This window comes from Macrobrachium rosenbergii, chromosome 55 (genome assembly GCF_040412425.1).
Source record: "Macrobrachium rosenbergii isolate ZJJX-2024 chromosome 55, ASM4041242v1, whole genome shotgun sequence".
Classification (NCBI taxonomy): domain Eukaryota; kingdom Metazoa; phylum Arthropoda; class Malacostraca; order Decapoda; family Palaemonidae; genus Macrobrachium; species Macrobrachium rosenbergii.
In genome coordinates, this window is record NC_089795.1 from 26,437,036 (window position 1) to 26,456,555 (window position 19,520).

A 19,520-nucleotide genomic window follows, 5' to 3' on the forward strand; every position below is an offset into this window, starting at 1 on the left:
GGCTCAAAAGCATACATAAATTCTGTAGATCTACTGTTTTATAAATACAAATCCAAGAAATATAATTTTTCAAAAAATCAAGAAAATATGATGAAATTCTTTAATTAACATAATAAACTGTAATATATAGCATATAATTTCAAAGAAGTTCATGTGAAAAACTTAATAAGGTGGATATACACTGTTTTAGGAGCACAAGTGAAACTAACAACTTTTCTACTCTGCAACAACGAATGAATTAATAATCCATTATTGATGTTAATTTTGGCAGATGTCTTTTTCTCCTTATAGTTAATGTAGAAATCTAATTATATAGAGCACTTTACAGATTTTTTAGGTCTGAAAGAATAGCCAGTATTGTTACTTTTGCACTTTGAGACCACACTGACCAAAACAAGTAAAGTATGTATATAGCAATACAGTACTTGGATACACTATTCTCAACACTGATTGCCACATATGCCTCACAGTGTGAGTTGGATAGAATGCTGGAGGAACAACAAAGCCAGAGTTTGAAACCATATTTAGGAACTTCAAATTTTTGGATTTCTTTCTTGCATTTGCAATACCATACTTAATATTCTCCATGAGCAAAAAAATTGAGGCCTCAAATATAAAATTTCAGAATAAGGGGCAGCTGTACTTTCATAAAGATCCTAAGAGTATGAGAACTTGGGGCCTAATGAAGAACATACTCTTGATCTGATAAGAGAACCAATATCACTACTGTCTACTAAATTTTAACAGCTACGAACTTTACAACAAGTAATACAAAAAATAACCGACCTAATAGGTGCAAAGCCGTCTCTTCCAGGATTCCATGAGAATGTTATGCTTGTTGATGTGATCTGCGAGTGAGATATAGATGGTCGAGATGGTGGAGCTGGAAGTTCTCTATTGTTGGTTGTGTATACAGGAGCCCTCAACACTTTTCCCTGGCCCAGTCGAGTACGAGCACTTACCAGAAACATGTAATTGCTCTCTGGTTTCAGTTCAATTGCCCTGTTTGAAAAATAAGCTAATTTTAGCACTGAGACAATAGTGTACATTTACAATTAACATAAAGAGAGTAGGGTACATAGACATTTATAAAAATATACTGTGACTGGTTGTACCCATACAGAATGAAAAACTTGCTTACTTGAAAGTACGCGTAGTAGGTCCGAACTGAAAGGTGTTGTTTACGTCAGTGTTTTCTTCCAGATGGTAGACAATTGAATATGCTGTAATTTCACCATTTGGTTCTGCAGGGACATCCCAAATTATGCGGGCATATGTAAACGAAACATCTGGAAATGACACATCCGAAGGCGGGCCAGGTACTGCAAATATCACAAAATGCACGTCAGTGAGTAACGGGTATAATCATTTAGTGTCTTTTCAATGTAAAGCGAAGTAAATCAAGTATTACATGAATATTATATAAATTAAATAATGTCACTACATAAATATCACATGAATTAAACACTTTACTACATAAATATTACATAAAAATAAAAAACATGTTGACTTCCATCATCTATTCAATCTAGAAATATCACTTACATTATGATCAAGAAATTTAAATTCAAAATTTTGACAATTTAAATTTTTGTAACATAACAGCCATGAACATATAAAAATGCCATTTGGTGCATCTGTAACCTCTAGCTTACATACTTCTGAAACTCCTGGATACATAAAATTTAAGCTTAACCCTATTTTACTCTGATAGGGCTGGCCAGAAGGATTTGTCTTTAATTACAGATTTAGATTTATCTTTAAAAATCTAATAACTGGATATGCTGAAACTGGAGGTTCTGACAAATTATTGTTTATTGACTTCCAAAACTTGTCAATTTGCTGTTGGTGGAGGCTTGGACATTCATATAAGATCTGCATAACTAATCGTATTGCACACAGGGATTGAGCCACGCGAACTATTCATTTAAGCACCCATGAGTCAACGAGTATGACCAATTTGAAGTCAAGATCAAACGACTGAAGTGTGGCATACTTTTGGTTCAAAGAATACAACATTTGAACCATGGGTTTGATCTGTTTTTGTTTGTTGTCCTCAAATTTATTATTCCATAATCTCTGCCATTTTTATTAAATATGATGTGTTGTAGAATGTTAAATAATCCACACTGTTACACCTTCTCAGTGAATAATCATCACAGATCAGTTTAAAATGACAAACAGAATTCAAGTTCTACTTATATATGAGGAACAAAAACTGAAGCATTAAGAGCTGACTAACCAAGCAGAAAGAGAGATAGGGGAATGAATGAACAATATATGTGAGAAAGAAACCCAGATGAGGACTGTGCAGAAACTGCAAAGAACCTTTTATTCAGTACTGCCTGCCATCTGTCTAACAAGGACTGCTACATAACCAGTTTGTAAGCTTTTGTTGTGACACATTGAGTTAAATATACATTTACTTATACTTACCATCCTCATGAGTTTGCACGAGTAATGAAGGGGTTGACAGTACACCATCCCCGTGTCTAGTATAGGCTAAAACCTGTACTGTGTATTGGTAGTACTTGCGAAGTTCTGTCAGCGTGGCAGCAAAAGTAGTATTATTTGGAATTAACTTTTCCTGAGGTTTCATATTTTTACCTGAAATTTAATATAATTTAAACATTATTAAGTTTAACACAAAAACTGAATGCAAAAACATTATTTATAAGAATAGAAAGAAAAGCATGGTACATGCACTGTACACGTAACTCTTATTGACCTCTCAAACCTAAAATAGTTTTTTAAAGAAATTTTCCACTACATAACAATGTACTGTACATTAAATATTTCTAGTCTGAACTTAAGATTCTGTCAATACAGTAAGCCTCTTCTATACATACCAACATACACAACTTTGTATCCTTCAATAATCCCATTCTGGTGAATAAGAGGAACATGCTCCCATCTAACTACAATTGTAGTTGACGATGTTGCATTTGCTGTTACTCCATCAGGACCAGCACTCGGAACTGGAAAAAACAATGCAAATATGGTTTTAAGCATGGGACATAGTAAAATTACAATATAGTACTAGTGTGTTCTTACAACAAGTAATACAAGGTAAACTGCATACTGTAATCTACACAACTTAAATGGTTTACTTAAATCTTAAAAATTACCTGACCAATTGGTAGTAAAGTCTGCAGTATTAAACGAGAATTTATTATTATTATTATTATTATTATTATTATTATTATTATTCAGAAGAAGAAACCTATTCATATGGAACATGCCCACAGGGGTTATTGACTTGAAATTCAAGCTTCCAAAGAATATGGTGTTCATTATTATTATTATTATTCCATTAGATGAAATCTATTCATATGGAACAAGCACACAGGGCCAGTGACTTGAAATTCAAGCTTCCAAAGAATGTTGGTTTCAACCTCCCACTGTAAACCCCACACTGCACCAGTAACTGATCATGATACAGAGCCAGTGATTTTTTGTCACACCACAACATCTGAGCGGCATGCCACGATGCTAGCCATCATACCAGCGGTCCAGTATAAACTGTGCACTGGCCGGGAATCGAACCCGGGCCTCCCACGTGGCAGGCGAGAATTCTACCACTAAACCACTGATGCTTCAGAGAAGAAATAAGAGGAGGTAAAGGGAAATACATAAAGACAAGATTCCACTTATTAAAAAAGAAAAAATAAATTAATTAATTAATAGATAAAAATGTATTAAGATGTAAGGAGAATAGTATTAGGGCAGTAAAGCATTGCATCTTCGCTTGAAGTTCCAATTGCACAATGTCCTCTGGGAAGCTGTTCCACATTCCAATGGTGTGAAGAATAAAGGACCTCTGGAACTGAGAAGTTTGACAGTAGCACACATTTACTGCATATTGGTGCTGCTGTTCAGTGAATCTGGTTGTTCTCAGCAGGTAAAGGGGATCAGGATCAACTGTGAATGTGTCCATGTCCCGATTGAGACTGGCAGCAGCTTCATTTCTCATAAGTAGAGACTTTACTACACTCACAAGCGTTGAATCACCGGCATACTGAACAATCTTGTTTTCTGGGCCAACAACCATCACTTGTATACACTAAAAATAATAGTGGCAAAGAACACCACCCTGTGGTAGGAAATCTTGAAGTAATCCTAAAATATATCCACCCACTCTCGAGATTCTAAAGTTATAAATAAGTGCCTTGTGATTTACTAAACTGAAAGCAGCACTAAAATCTATTTGAATGACTCTGCCCTCTAAACCCTTATCAAGGTTCCCTTGCAAATGGCAAGTCAAGTCTAAAAGAGCATTGCAGGTACTAACTGCTTCCTACATGCATATTGACTAACAGCTAACTATCCTTTAGATTCCACATACTTATATAGCGGCTTAAAAAAAGTTTTTCAACAACTTTGGAGAGCACAGGGAGAAGAGAGATTGGCCTGTAGTTACTGCAGTCTGCAGATATGCCACTCTTTGGAAGAGGCACTGTATTACTATGCTTGCGATCATCCGCAAAGATATCATGTCGACATAAAAATCTATAGAATCTACTTATCTTGGGAGACAATACACTAGAAACCTTTTTAAAAAACAAAGGGAAGAAACTGTCAGGATCTTCACCCAAGCTATCAAGATTATCCAGAATTTTCCTGATATCCCTGGATAGAAGTGCAAACTTTGTAAGAATAGGTTCAGGATGGCAACTATCAGGGAGAGGGACATTCTCAGCTCAATGCTTAGTTCAAAAGCTCGGTGAAGCAGTTCAGCCTTTTCCCTAAGGCCAGTAACCAATCTACCATCATCCGTTAGTAGTTGTGGAATGTAAGAATTGTGTTACGAACAGAGAATTTGACATCAACAATTCCATGACACGATATGCAACACACAATTCCTAATAACTTTTCTTGTAGAGCACCTAACTTTCTACTATGTTTAAATGCTGCTGTAAATATACAAAATATATAACCAAAAATACATGCAATCAACAAAACAAACGACAACACCTTTTTGTAACAAACTCAAAAAAATTTTTTTTTGCCATGAAGCTTGAAAAAACTAGAGTTAAAGCCTAGTCTTCAAATCCTCATGCAATCACATAACATGCTCTTCCTCTAGCTTCTTGTCAAACAGATTCAAATAAACCTTACATGAACTACAAACCAATATTTACAGTATTTCTACACTATAGAGTACATGATTATATAAATATCTCACACATACCCGATTCTCTGGTCCTCTCTATTGCAGCAGGTGCCAAGGCAGATGGTCCAATATGGTTGACTGCCACCATTGTAACTTCATATTGAGTATATTCCTCCAGACCAATTAGCTGATGTGAATTGGCAGTTATGTCCTGCACAAAATCTTCTGAGAACTCACATTCACAGCCAACAACACGATATTTGATGAGATATCCTTGAGGTGCACCATACCACTCAAACTGCTGAAGAGGCTGTAAGGCAAATTGGTCATGGTTAATTTACAGTACTTATTTAATCATCCATACTTTATATTTTTCAACAGCAAACATTCAGAATTCATTTACACAAGCTAAAATTCAAATAGAGTTATCATTAATGCATAAAAACTCTGTTACGTAAATGAAGTATTTTTCATTTACTATTTTCACTATAGTAGCCCGCTTTAGAACTAGTTTCCCTCTATTGTCTTAGCTTATTTTCCTGTGCTTCTTATAATAACATTGATGCAAATTTCATTCCAGAAAAACAAAAATAAGGAGCTAAATATGGGTAAATTTGGACTAATCTCTTTTCATGATACTGCATCCCATACAATGCCACTAGGAGTAATTTGCCTAGTTCTGTAGATAACTGATATTTTTCAGTAAATTGTTATGAATTGGCTCTTCGTGTTCGTAAGTTTTTGCACAAATGTGAATTATGTTTTACTTCAAAACGTAATGCATATTTACACTGTAATTACCTCAAATAAGGGAGGTTCTGTTATGTTTCAGCTCACTTTGTTTGTTAGGAGGATTATATAGGAAGTTATGCACTGATTTTCACCTAAAATTTTACTAAAGCGTGGCCCCTGTGACTGGCAACAAGTGTCTAGATTTTGGAAGTGCTGGGAACATAACTTTTGGAGAGAAGGAACCTTTTGGGAAGTGGATTGTTCTGCCTTGTTCCATGTTCACATCTTAAGAAACAAGTTCTATACACATTACCATAAATTTTGTTAATCAAATACATAATTATTCATTTTGATATACTTTTGGCATACCTGGGTCCAGTTGTTGAAGTTTGGTTCAGCTGTTGAAATTTGGTAACAAGTTAGTTGGTGTGTGGCAAATGAGGGGAAGAGTGGGGTACTACCTACTTTATCAGCTAAAAATATCCACTTTTTCTGATGGCCACAGTAGGGCCACATGGGAGAGGTGCTAGGAATGCTAGACTTGGGAGAAAGCACTGGGAATGCTACAGTTGGCATTACAAAAAAAGACTTCGAGTTTGCATATCTATGAAAAATGTAATTTATCTAAAAATATTTAAAACTGTTTGCTATGACAATACAAACCTTCACTTCATCTTTTATATCAAGAATCACTCCCTAGATGGAAGGTATGGTCAGAAGAGCATGACAGTTAATGCTCATTATACCTCATATCACCATCTTCCAACTTGGAAGACTCACTCCTGTAACTTGTACAACCTGTCATATATGATGTCAAGGCTAAAAGGACCCTGTACCAGTTGGGCATTTCTGTAGCCTTACCCTTAGAAGACAGAGGAAACAGGTACACCTGTTTTGCAGAAACAGGAGTGCCAGCTCAGCAGGTAGCAAAATTATTGCTTACATGGCTGTAAGCTAATGGACGGAAGAGAAGGGAAGGAGAACCAGATATCCTTCACCCACACCTATCTAATGCCTTCCTGTCAGGAACAGTTCTCATATTTTACTGAGCATGATGATCCAAGAGTCTGCAAGAAACTTTCTTACCATTACTGTTTGGATAGTCCTTCCCAGGTACTTTGTCTACTACTTGAACTGAAACTCCAAATTCTTACAGTTTAACATGAGCTCAAAATCATGACTAAGTGACACCAAGATCAACCAACGACTGAGATAGCGCAGATGTACCCTGTGCAAAAGGGCTTTCTGGGACTACTACTTATGCTACCTCTTTTCAGTAGACAGACAAGATGAAGAACAAGGTTAAAAGGAGGAGGAGGATGCACAATTGTGCTTCTTTGACCTCTCTCCCAACAGTGACTCAAAGCTCTTCCATGCAAACAAAGGTCGTAGGTGAGGCAGAGGTTTCAACCTGAACAAGAATCACAGCAGGTACTGCCAAAGCAACAACAACAGGACCAGCAACTGCAATCACAGACAGTTTTATGCTGTGCAGGAACTAAGCCTTGCTAACTCATGACAAGGCCACAGCAATTCCTTCACCTCTGCAGGACCCTCAGAGAAATCATAAATTAAGGAGAAGTAGTAATGGAAGCAGGGAACAGGTTGATGACCATATGAGGGACATCCAACCTTCCCTCATTCCATCCCAAGCAGAGTTAGCAAGTTAGTGGTCATGCAGCAAGAGGGGAATATGCAGGAACTGTCACAATGTTGGAAGCATGGATCACAATGGAAGTAGATTTTGAAGGGGAGCTGGCAAGAAATGTGTACAGTATTACACTCTTATGACAATCATGAAGCCTTCTTAGATCTCTTCCTTTTGGTTCCAAACTTCCTCCACTGAAATGTCGACCAATCTGCACCCTCTGAGCAAGTCAAAAACAGCAAACAATCCTGACACCTGCAAAAAATTATGGGTATCCATAATTGAATGTGAAAAAGCAACCCTGAAATGCCATGAACACCTGTAGTGTTTGGTCTTCTTTGAAGGGCCATAAACAAAAACCATACATACCTCAGCCAGTAACAAAGTCAACAGCAAACCCAAAGTAAAAAACCAAAGGAGCAATTCAAGGGAAAAACAAGTGGAGAAAGTCCTGCAGCAGTTGAGATATCTTCCCACTGTTGCGGCTGAAAAGAGTAAAGTGTGCAGATGGTGCCCCACCCCTCATTCACCTACAGCTAATTAACCTTTTACCATACTTTGACAACAGAACTAGCTTCCAAGATAGTAAATCCATATAAAACACAAAGACTGGTATTTTCAAGGGGGTAATTAACAATTTGTGACTGGCAACAAATTATTATATTTTGGGACAGAGAGAAATGTTAATTTTGGGGAGTAACAAGTAAGTATAGCTTAGTTTTACTCAGACCACTGAGCTGATTAACAATGAAGGATTAGACTTATTTTTACGTGGCTAAGAACCAATTGGTTACTTAGCAACGGGACCTACAGCTTATTGTGGAATCCACATTATGAGAAATGAATTTCTATCACCAGAAATAAATTTTCTAACTCTTCATCAGCCGGCGGCGGGAATCAAACTCCGCCCATCGAATGACGGTCAGAAGGGCCAACAAAGGGCTAATTTTTGGGGAGAATGAACCTTTTGGGGAAAGGATTTCTCAGCCTTAGCAGAGGTTTGCTGTCAATGAATGTTCTTGTTATAGCTGGCCTTACTTCTCATAAAACAAGTTCCCAGGTACTTTCTATTGTAGTAGGATACTATAAACAGTTCTAGAGGATTTTAGCTTCATTCTCCAGCTCTATACCACAACAGTTTGTACCTTATGCTCCCACTCAATCTCTGTTAACTTTCTATCTGACTGTTCAACTACTTCAACATAACAGATGTTTGCTTTCTCCACTCTTGCAATATGATTTTCACAAAATAAATAAAAAAGACCATTGAATCAGGGATCTCTCAAAGAATTTGGTCTGATATGATTAAAAACATTAGAGCAAAGTACAACTTAAACTGGACAAGTATGTAGTATGTAAGAGTCAGGGAATAGAGAGAACTGAACGAAAAAGCTGATGGGGATGAAGCAAGAAAGTTTTAGTGCCATCTATATTTTACCACAGAGGAGTTTTTCAGTACAAAGGCATTATTCTGTGGATCCACCAGAATGGTTGTGCATCACCCATTTGATAATTAAATTTTACTTAATCAAAACTCAAAGGAAAAATTTGTCCGTCCTATTAACCTAATAATCAAAACATGGCAAGTAGAAGGCAAAACTTACAATCCAGCGGACACGGAGCTGAGTTGCTGACATGGCTCGGACAGTCATGTTTGATGGGGGATGAGCTGGCTCCGCCTGGAGAGTTTGAAATTCTGGGGAGGCTTCCGAGGGTTCAGACATGCCAACCACATTATTGGCAATTAATCTCAAATAATATTTTGTGAAGGGAATAAGATTCTGTACAGTTATTGTTGTTGCATCTGGTGCAGAAACCTCATAAATTGTCTCCCATGTGCTGCTACGTGAGGACAATGCCTGAAATTGTAATTACCATATTGTTATACAATACATCCTTGAAGAATTTCAGAAACTTGTAAGTAAAAACAGTTGTATTATTATGATAAATTCATGAACATTTGATGATCACCTACCAAAAAAAAACAAAACTTACTTGCACTGTCCACTTTGAAATAGAGGAATTTCCATCAAAACCAGGTGTGAACTGTAATACCACAGAAAAAGCTTGAATATTTGAGACAGCTAGACGGTCAGGAGCACTGGGTAACACTGGCTCAACACCAGATTGAATGGTTGCTGTCACTGACTCCCCAGGTCCTACTGATGTCCATGCATAGACTTCAAAGGTGTAAAATGTTGTTGCCTGTTCAAAACAGTTATTTAGTTCAGAAACAAAATCTATTAATGAATATACTATTTATTCAATACGGAACCTAAGATTTTGACAAATACCAAATCTAATTCAGTAACTATGCCCTTATCTGTAGAGCACAAGTACAAAAATTACTGAACTAAATCATAATTATGTAAACTATAAAAGATAAAAAATGAGTCATACAAGGACACTGAAAACAGAAGCTCCTTTTTACTCACCGTTAAATTGGAAATAACAGAGCTTGAAACGTCTGATGTAAAATTCTGAGTGACCATTGTGTGGGGAGCATCTTTCACCATGTAAGACAGTGTATATCCCTTCAAAATGCCATTACTCTTGTCAGGTTCCGACCACAATACTTTAACTGATCGGTCACTGATATCCTCAAATTTTAAACTAGAAACTTGTTCAGGAACTACATGTAAAGGAAAATAGACAGACATGAAATGTTAATACAAGAATGATAATATTATCAACAAATTAAAAGATGAATAAATAACATTAGCACTTATGAGTAAGACAATAAACTGATGTAATTTTTAAATAATTTCTTTGTATGGGCTACTGAATGGCTTTTCCCTACTTTTAAAGTTAACTTATTGCAACTTCTAAATGATAAAACATGCGTACATTCAAACTTTTCAACACACTGCTCTGCTCACCACACCCTCATGAAACCATTTTATTTTGTCAAAGTTTTATTTATGGAATCGCAAGAATGTCAGTCATTACCAGTATCAATAAACATGGCTATATATACACAATAATCCAAAATAATAGCAAACAATAAACCTGGATCTTCCCTTTCTACACCATTCTGATACTCAGTTTCAATGAAAGCAAGCCTATTTTTTCTAATAGAGCAATTACCATTCAAAATATTAACCAGACAACTGAATTGCAACTATGTTCTTATAAGACATAAAAAATAATGTTTACTTTTCGTCAATCTGGAAAAAATGAAATCCTTACCATCTTCATGAGTCTGAACTTGAAATGGCTGAGATCGGTTCCCATCACCAGGATGAGTAAAGCAGAGGACCGTAATATAATATTCTGTGTATTTCCTAAGGTCTTCAACCACTGCAGACAACTGAGCATCAGGATAGGCGCTTGGTGGGACTGTTAATGTTTTGTCTGGTTCAATGGCATTCTCTGGTTTACCTGAGAATGATAATATACAAAAAGTGTGTTCATATTCCATAAAAAACTCAAACTTACAAGCAAATACATTTGACATAAATTTTACTGAAAAAAAATATATTTCCAATTAAAGACATTTACTGTGTAAAGAAAAAAAATTATACAAAATAGTTACCTTTGTAAAAATATGTACCGTGACAAAAAATTATTCACTTCTTGGCCAAAAAAAAGTTACAAAAAATAAGTCACATTTATGAATTAAATGCTATACACAAAAAATAAAAAATAATAATCAATAATAATGAGAAGCAATAATTTTGCACAACGTAAGTTATACGAATTTTGTAAAAAATTTTTAAGTATAGTATCTTCAGTATTAAATAATTCTATTTCTGTAGACAACATAACTCCATCACAGAGTTTTAAATGTCAAACTTCTGATATTCAGGGCTAAGCAAGGGAGAAATGGGCATGAGTAAGACAAATGCTCCAAAAGTGAAGAATAAAAAACATGGTGTTCCATAACTTCTGATGCTGAAACCGCTAGGATATTCACCATTAATGTATTCCTAAGTATAGAGAACAAATATCTATGTCATGACTGTGTTCCATACTTTTCTAAGCAGCATAAACAGAGTATTTACAAAAAATAAAAAAGAAAAAGAAGACTATAAAATGCTGAGACTCATGTTTAGAGGATACTGTGTCTACAGGCTAAAAAACAGGCTGAAAACCCCAAGACAGGTGGTTTGGACATGTGATGAGATGAGGACATGAACAGCAAGTCTGAAAAGTGGTAAATAGAGAAGTACAGTAGCAAATCAGGCCCTAAAACCATAGAGAAAGACATGGATGTTTACCTGACTAGAAGTAAAGTTTATTGAGAATTTATTTATAATTCTTGGAAAAGTAAAACAAACATATTCCTCCCTCTTCCCATTACTAGCACAAGAAGTTTCTGAAAAAATTATAGTATCAATAAAAAATTCTTAACATGTCACCCATTGTTCACATTGCCTCTACAGTTTAATACACTGCAAATACCTTGGAGTTATTCTAGAGAATAGTTTGGTACCAGCTCCACAGTTTACAGAGATAGAACCATCTGCCATTTATCAACTTGGCAAAAGAAAGTTAGGTACAGTATATGTTTTCCTGTAACAGCTACAAACTACAGTCATAACAGTGACCAACACAGAAAGGAAACAACAGCATACACTGAATACAAACCTCTCCAAGCCTGAACTTTGTAGCCTTGATTTATTCCATTAATCATCCAGGGGTCTGGAGGTTTCCATGTGACATTAACAGAGGTTGACGTCAGTGCCACAGCTGCAACATCCTTAGGTGGGGCAGCTGGTATACCCTCCTTAGTCTTCACTCGAATGCTATGTGAGTAAACACCAACCCCTTTAATATTGTAGGCAGCCACTTGAATCTCATAGTCCTTCCAGATAATAAGTCCCCCAATGAGGTAATTATGCTGACTCTGAAAATCAAAATTCAACGCATTAGCTGCAAGTTTTATGTTAGCAGTCTTGAAACATGCCCTTTTCCTATGGGTTACAAGAGGTCATCCTTAACCTGTTAATATTGTACTGCATAAGAAAGATGTTGTAGCCTTAAAAATTCTATCAAAAGATTTTACCCTTTGCAGGAACTCTATACCAATGTTCCCCTTCTGAGAGATTTGTTAGCGTTCAAAAATCTAATTAGGTTACTAGTATTTATTAATAATACAGGAAATAAAACAATTTTCTTGTGAAATATAGTATCCACTGTCATTCTGTAACTTAATAAAGCAAGTTTCAATATACTAGTGAATGCTGTATAGATGTGCCATAACTACTGAAAGGGTTCTAGAAAACTGAAAATAAAAAAAATAGACAAAAATGCAAAAAATACATTGTTAACATGGTTACGAAACATTACATAAGTTTGCTGATATGAAAATGTACACTAACTCATAACAAAATATAAACACTGTATAGATGGAAAAATGAAACTAAGAAAGGAGTAAAGCTACATGGTTTTTGTACATATAGTACAATAAATAAATCATAACATCTGTCAAAATCTACATTACATGAAACTGGAAATATCCACTAAAACAACCAAATTTAAATTTTATGAAACATAAAAGGAAGATGATAAAGCAAAAGTGGGAGATTGAGTTCAAAATTCATTATTTGTGGAGCATTAATGGCAAGTCTTCATTCATATTTAAATAGGCTGTTTCTAAACAGAATAACATATAGAGCATGTAAAATGTGATGTGGAACAAAATCATTGTACTACTGTACCTCTTTAGTAATATTGCGATAATACCACTGTGAGTCCTTGTAGCCCCAAAGTCTGTAACGCACCATAAAGCCATGGATTATCCCATTTCGGTCCTCTTCCGGTGGAGGCTCCCACTGAATCATTATCTCGGTTGAGGACCTCGGAGATCCAACTAATCCTTGAGGTGGGCCTGATGGAGCTGGAAAAAATAAGGGAGGTACTTTAAGGATTATATCTAATAAAAAGGAGTATGCATTGCCATATGGGAATAGTGCACATGGCCAATTTCTAAACTGGTGTAAAAATAAAAATAGAATAAATAATAACTAAGATGTTCTGTTTAGGATTACAGTATATGAAGTTACCTTGACAGTAAATGCAAATAATTTCTTACATCACATTAACATAAAAATTCCACCAAACTAACACAGAACTTATGAATAAAATCACACACATTGTACAGTATACTAATCCTGAAACATTCATGATGAGACTGCACCTATGCTAAGGTTTAATCCTATCCTAACACCTACAACCAGCCCTCAATATGAAAAGGTTAAACATGAACACCAGCTAAAATATACATCAACGTAAAATTCAAGGTAGCCATTCAATCCCATGTTTGAACTTTATTAAATGAGACAGATAACAGCTGCTTAAAAGGATTGTGCCACTGGAAAGAGAAACTATGGAGAAGCAGAATACTGGGATTTTACCAGGGCCAAGAGTACTAAATATCAAGAATGCCTGATAAAAGCTGACCACATAAAAGAGTGTAAAGGCTGAAAATGTTTACCTACAACACAGGAATTTAAACTTGAACTTCAGTCATGAGGCTTTTTACTTGTGATGCACTACCACTGTACAGATGGTGATGTTCAATTGCATGTAATTTCCCTCCTTTTGTGCTAGCTAGTTCAAATTTCTATTAAATCCCTTTACTGTCCCAATCACCATTCACTACTTTGAATAGTCACATTTTCATTTTGGCCATGACATATTTTGTCAATGTCTAACACCACCTAGTAGAGAATATTCTTTATTTGGAGAAAATTTTGTCAAACATGACAACGAAGTCAAGCAAAGAAAAAAATGTCTTATTTCCTTCTTCCATACACTTTATTACTCCTAATAAATGCAAAAAGTGCTACAAAAGTAAGATGATGCTGCCCATAAATGAAAGATATTGCATTTTTCTTGAACTATCCAAGAAAAACATTTCCAGAGACTTGCACCCAACAGTTTACCCAAATAAGTACTATGTACTGTATATAAAAGTACACATAACCTCAAGGTACAAGAGGTTACGGCTTGCAAACTCATTTACAAAGAACAAGTGTTAATACTAGAATACCAATAGAAATTAAAAGCCATTTCTAAACCTCAACAACTTTCTAAATGAAGCTGTATTGTAAATAAAGTCCTGAATACTGTAAACAGTCACTAATCTTAACAGTGTAATGAAAGAATGACTTTATATTAAAAATTTGCATTAACTAAAAATTGAGATAAAATGGCTACTCAGACACTGGATAAAATTTTAATTTTGAGTAAAGACAAAAGATCTACATCCAGATTTTCACAAAAAAGTCACTAACTGTAAATGGAAACAGAAATCTTTGTTCAATTTAAAATCCTTCAACTGACAAAAGTTCAATTTGTGGCACTGAAATATACTCCCTTAATTTCTTAATGGACACGCCAAGGCCCATTATAAAGTTGGTGAGCATTGCTACTTTATGATTGAAGGGATTTGTTTCAAATTTTTACAACTTATTACACAACTAATACTGAGAATACCTGCTTAAGGAAAAAAAATGACCTAAAAGTTTATAAATTTCATAGTTGAAAAAAGAGGTAATTTTTCTTACAAGAGATCAAAGATATAACTATAGTTATACTAGCATGCTGTGAAAGTTTATTTGAATTTTGCTCAGTCTTCTATGAGGGATGTTTTAGTTTTTTGAAATGTGTTTTGAGAAAATGGCAAAAAAATTTTTTTGCTTATTTTGTAATAAATATCAAACTTTGATAGGTAGAAGGATGATTTTGCAGTAAACCTAAAGCTGATTTTTGCAGTAAAAGTATGTCTTCAAAAGAAACTTCCATGAAAAGAAATGTTCTCCCTGCTTGGTTTCCTCTTGGGTCATTGACATCATGACATATCTACAAGAGACTCTTGCCTTTTGTTCCAATTTTTGTCTTTTCAATTCTCCTAGTGCATATAGTTTTTTATATATTTCTCTTATAATACATCTCTTCCTTGCTCCTATTTTGACCAAAAAAAAAAAAAAATTGTACTCAGAAATGCACTAAAAAGCCAGGCATAACATGACTCATGAAGTACACTGTGTTACTATGTGACAAGCCCGAAAGAAATGTTGCCATTTACATATTTTTATTTGTGAATAGATACCCTGTAAAGATATCCCAAGGAAAGAAAACACAATATTCATTCTATTTTTACCATTTGTCAAAAAAATATATATACTGACTTGTAAATGATTTCACTTATAACATAAATTTTGTAAATGTGAATGATGATGAGGAAGATTGCCATTCATTTGCATATGTCCATACATTTGTACAGCATATAGCATGTTTATTTACATATCATGGTTATTTTGCTATAAGTAAATCAATAAATAAAGAACTGTAAAAATAAATCAAGGAATATTTAACATTATGTGTAAATTGTTTGCGCAGTACATGTGTTGTGCCACTATGATGAGTGCCGAGAGAAGAGGAATTTGGGTGACTTACTCTGATCTCCCATTTTCCTTGATGATATCAATAGAGAAAACGGAGATATTTTAGTGGGTAACGCAAATACATTAATTTTTTCAAACTAAACAGGATTAGAAAATGTTTTACAAGTTTTGCGAGAATTTGTCACTCACAAGGCGATAAAAGTGATGAACAAAATTGTCAATAAAGCCATCTAAAAGAATTTTTTATGCAATAACACTTCAGGATATGTTTATTTAGACATAAAACAGTCCAAAACTGTCAATAAATTTGAAGATCAGCACACCCCTTAAAAAAACATTAAAATTTCCATTTTTTATTCCATGCATGGAACAGCAAGGAGAAAAGAAAACATTATGAGAAATCAATACAAAAGCAAATTGCAAAATACTTCATAAAATTTTAGGTCAAACATGAAAATGAGAAAACAAACCTTCTTGGGGCAGTATCACAGTATCAGATGGAATTGATGGAGAACCCTCTCCAACATTATTCACAGCCGAGACTCTGAACTGGTATGCTGTGGAAGGTCTTAAGTCCCCAACTATTGCCTGAGTAGCATCTGCACTTACATTGGTAAGAACCGTAACCCAGTTTAAACCCAGATCATCCACAACACCTGCATTTAAAGACAAGAAAAGCTTTTGGTTACTGAAATCAAAAGAAACATTCACATGTAAATTGTGGTTTTCTAGAAATGGCAAATTTATAACACTGCACCTGGTTCTGGGAATCATACAAATAATGCCTTTGTCGAAATGAAATATGAATTTCAATTTATATTTTCGCAGCCTACTGAGTTAAAAGGATAAAAACAAAATAAAACCTTACCAGTTCACAAGAAAATGTGTAATGTATGCAACAAAACAATTATGTTATGATACAGAATGCTCAAAGAATACACAAAAGCACTAAATTAATATTATTAGCTAACTCATTTACCTTCAGATGCTGATTCTCTCTTCTGAACTATAAACTTAACAATAGGACTGTTTCCATCAAAAGTTGGAGTCCAAGACACACGCACAGATTTCGGAATCAATGGAGTTCGTTCTGCTTTAACACCAGTTGGCGCATAAGGCAACTCTATCACCTCGAGGCGAGCGGAGCGAGTCTCATTTCCCCCTGATGATGTAACCTGACAAAAATCAAGAAAGGTTTTATTCCATGACAATTACATTATGCAACATTACACTGAGAGATTAATGAGATTTTTTTAAGCCAAATCTATTTGTTTATTACAACCCATAAAAATAAGATGCCTTATTAAAACTAATACAAGTCATATTTTCATCCAGAAAAGACTATTATCCACTTCATCCAGCCAGATTCCTGCCTCAGCTCGCTTCTACATTCATCCTGTTGTGTCAACTCCATAGCAGCAACACTTCAGCAGGGCTCCCCAGACTCTGCCCCAGCTTCCCAGCCTTCATATAACCTTCCTCTTGCACTGAGTTTTTCTCACTTTTGCAACTTAATTTTTATCCCAAGTTTGTAGGATACTTACTGGTGTGTGTGTGTATGTGTGTGTGTGTGTGTGTGTTTTTGATAAACCGCCTTTGTCCATCTGCCTTCCCTGGAAGGACTTGCTTCGGCATAATTCTTTGTTTTATATAACTGACAATTGTTATTTTTTAACTAATTCATCCATTACAAGGTGGGTGGTGCTTCACTTTTTTTTATCAATTCCTAGAAAGCTTTACCTGGAAAACCAACTCCCATCTTAAATTTTATACTTAATTTGTTTCCAAATGGCAACTTCTGCTCTGAATACACTTTGCAATTTGCTAAATATATATTATCAAGAAACTGTTTGTCTTATACTTTGTGCTATATTACTCTTCAATGTAATTCAAATTGCAAATTATTTTTGTCTATCTGTACGTCTAGTTCCTTCTCGGGCATAGGATTGGTTAATGAAGTGGTGCATGCAGCAAGTGTTGGATTAAGGGGTTAAAGAAGTTTTGTGCCAAAAACATTACTGTTTTTACTTTGTTTTAACATGCCTAAGCACATATGTCAAGCAGCTGCCAGTTTTGGCATGCAACTCTTTTGTTCTCCCTAGGGAAAGACCCCCACCTAATCGGCTCATTCTGTTGAAAAAAACAGTAGTCATCACAAAATTCTTGTTCAGTCTGAGTGAATTGGGACACAGACCAGTGGTTAAAGTTCATGCCATAGCTCAAGATTCCTGCTGATGTGCCATTCAACTCTTATGCCAGCAACACCTCACTGCTATCCCAATATCTCTCCTGTTATATCAATGTCTCTCTCTTGTTATGAGGGAATGGGTATTGATGGAGAGTGCGACTGTGAGCGCTATGGCTCAGCTGCCAGTGAAGATGGTTTGAGGTATGGCAGATACAGAAGTGGCAGTCCTGGTCTCCCCTCACCTCCTAGACAGATGATGAACCAAGGAGGACTCATTGGCTAAGGAGCTTAACCTGTCTTAGCAAACCTGCTCTCATCTAACACAAAAATGCCACACTGATGATGAAAGTCCAGGGTATTATGAGGGAATATGATCAATTAATGGGTTCCCCTCACAGGTTCTCTTTATCGACCAGAGACTAAGAAACCCAGGAAATCATCAATAGTGATGGAGGCAATCACCCAAGGTGTCCCAGCAACATTCTTACCAAGAGTAGTCACTCCACTCAAGAACAGGACACCTTCAAAAGCTTCTGCAATGAGTCGATCTTGTTTCTGAACTGGCATAAACTTATTCTTAGCAGGATGGGCTCTCTTCTGGCAAACAAGAACCCATCTACAGATGACATTACAAAGACTGGGAGGATGATCTATTTACTAGGAAGGGTCTCTTTTCTCCATATATGAATGTTTTTCTACTTCTTAAATAATAATGAAGAAGAGGGGCTTTGCTTTCAAAGACCAGTCCAGCCTGCTTTTCCATGACAGAATTCAAGGGCTAAGGCCTTAGAACCCTCTAGAAACAGAAAAGCACAACAATGAAGCTAACCTTTACTAACAGGTCCTCCCACTCATCAATATCTTCAGCTGGTTGCTCACAACATGGAAAGCAAGACCTTTCTATGTCACTCTGCACTGAGATAAAAATGCCCTCTAGTCAAAATGCCCTTTCAATATGTTTTTGTACAGCAGATTCAGTTGAAAAGGAAATTCCACATAGTCCTTTCACTCATGCAGGGGAGCTACAGATGCATCACAGCTCCCCGTCAAAGGGGGCAGCAAGAGATAAGATTAGTCCTAACCTCTTCCTCATTTGGGGGATGTCTACATGAGTGGGAGACTCCTTTGTGCTGAAATCTGTCACGCTTCCTGTTGCTGGTAGTTTAAATCCTATGCGCATAGAACAGAGAAGTTCAACACCTGGGATGAGATCTAGTTGATGCTGAAGAAAGAAGCTATCAATGAAGAGCAATATGGGATGTAATGGATCTACAGTCAACAGTTTGTGATTCTAAATGCCTGAGGTTTGAATGCTAAAGCCTGCATACTTCAATAAGTCTCTAAGCCTCACACCCCTCAAAAAAATATAGACAGCAGACTCAGAAGAGACCCATCAGAATGAGTAACTAGTTGGCATCCATATTTCAATCCATCCAAACCTCCAGGAAATATCATCATTTCAGCTACTTGGAAAAGGTGTGCCAG

At 35.8% G+C, this 19,520-nt stretch overlaps 1 protein-coding gene across 14 annotated transcripts in view; it reads right to left on the reverse strand.

Annotated features, from left to right (window-relative positions):
* Nucleotides 1–19,520, reverse strand: part of sdk (sidekick cell adhesion molecule) — a 213,856-nt gene that overhangs the window by 65,828 nt on the left and 128,508 nt on the right. For all 14 annotated transcript variants that reach the window (XM_067099562.1, XM_067099560.1, XM_067099556.1 and 11 more), the window contains 13 exons: nt 16,827–17,022; nt 16,318–16,503; nt 13,157–13,335; nt 12,084–12,342; nt 10,683–10,874; nt 9,929–10,125; nt 9,489–9,698; nt 9,098–9,352; nt 5,192–5,423; nt 2,850–2,978; nt 2,437–2,607; nt 1,142–1,322; nt 787–1,002 (listed from right to left, as the gene is read on the reverse strand). In XM_067099562.1, the coding sequence (XP_066955663.1) occupies nt 787–1,002; nt 1,142–1,322; nt 2,437–2,607; nt 2,850–2,978; nt 5,192–5,423; nt 9,098–9,352; nt 9,489–9,698; nt 9,929–10,125; nt 10,683–10,874; nt 12,084–12,342; nt 13,157–13,335; nt 16,318–16,503; nt 16,827–17,022 (2,603 nt within the window). The remainder of the gene's footprint in view (nt 1–786; nt 1,003–1,141; nt 1,323–2,436; nt 2,608–2,849; nt 2,979–5,191; nt 5,424–9,097; nt 9,353–9,488; nt 9,699–9,928; nt 10,126–10,682; nt 10,875–12,083; nt 12,343–13,156; nt 13,336–16,317; nt 16,504–16,826; nt 17,023–19,520) is intronic.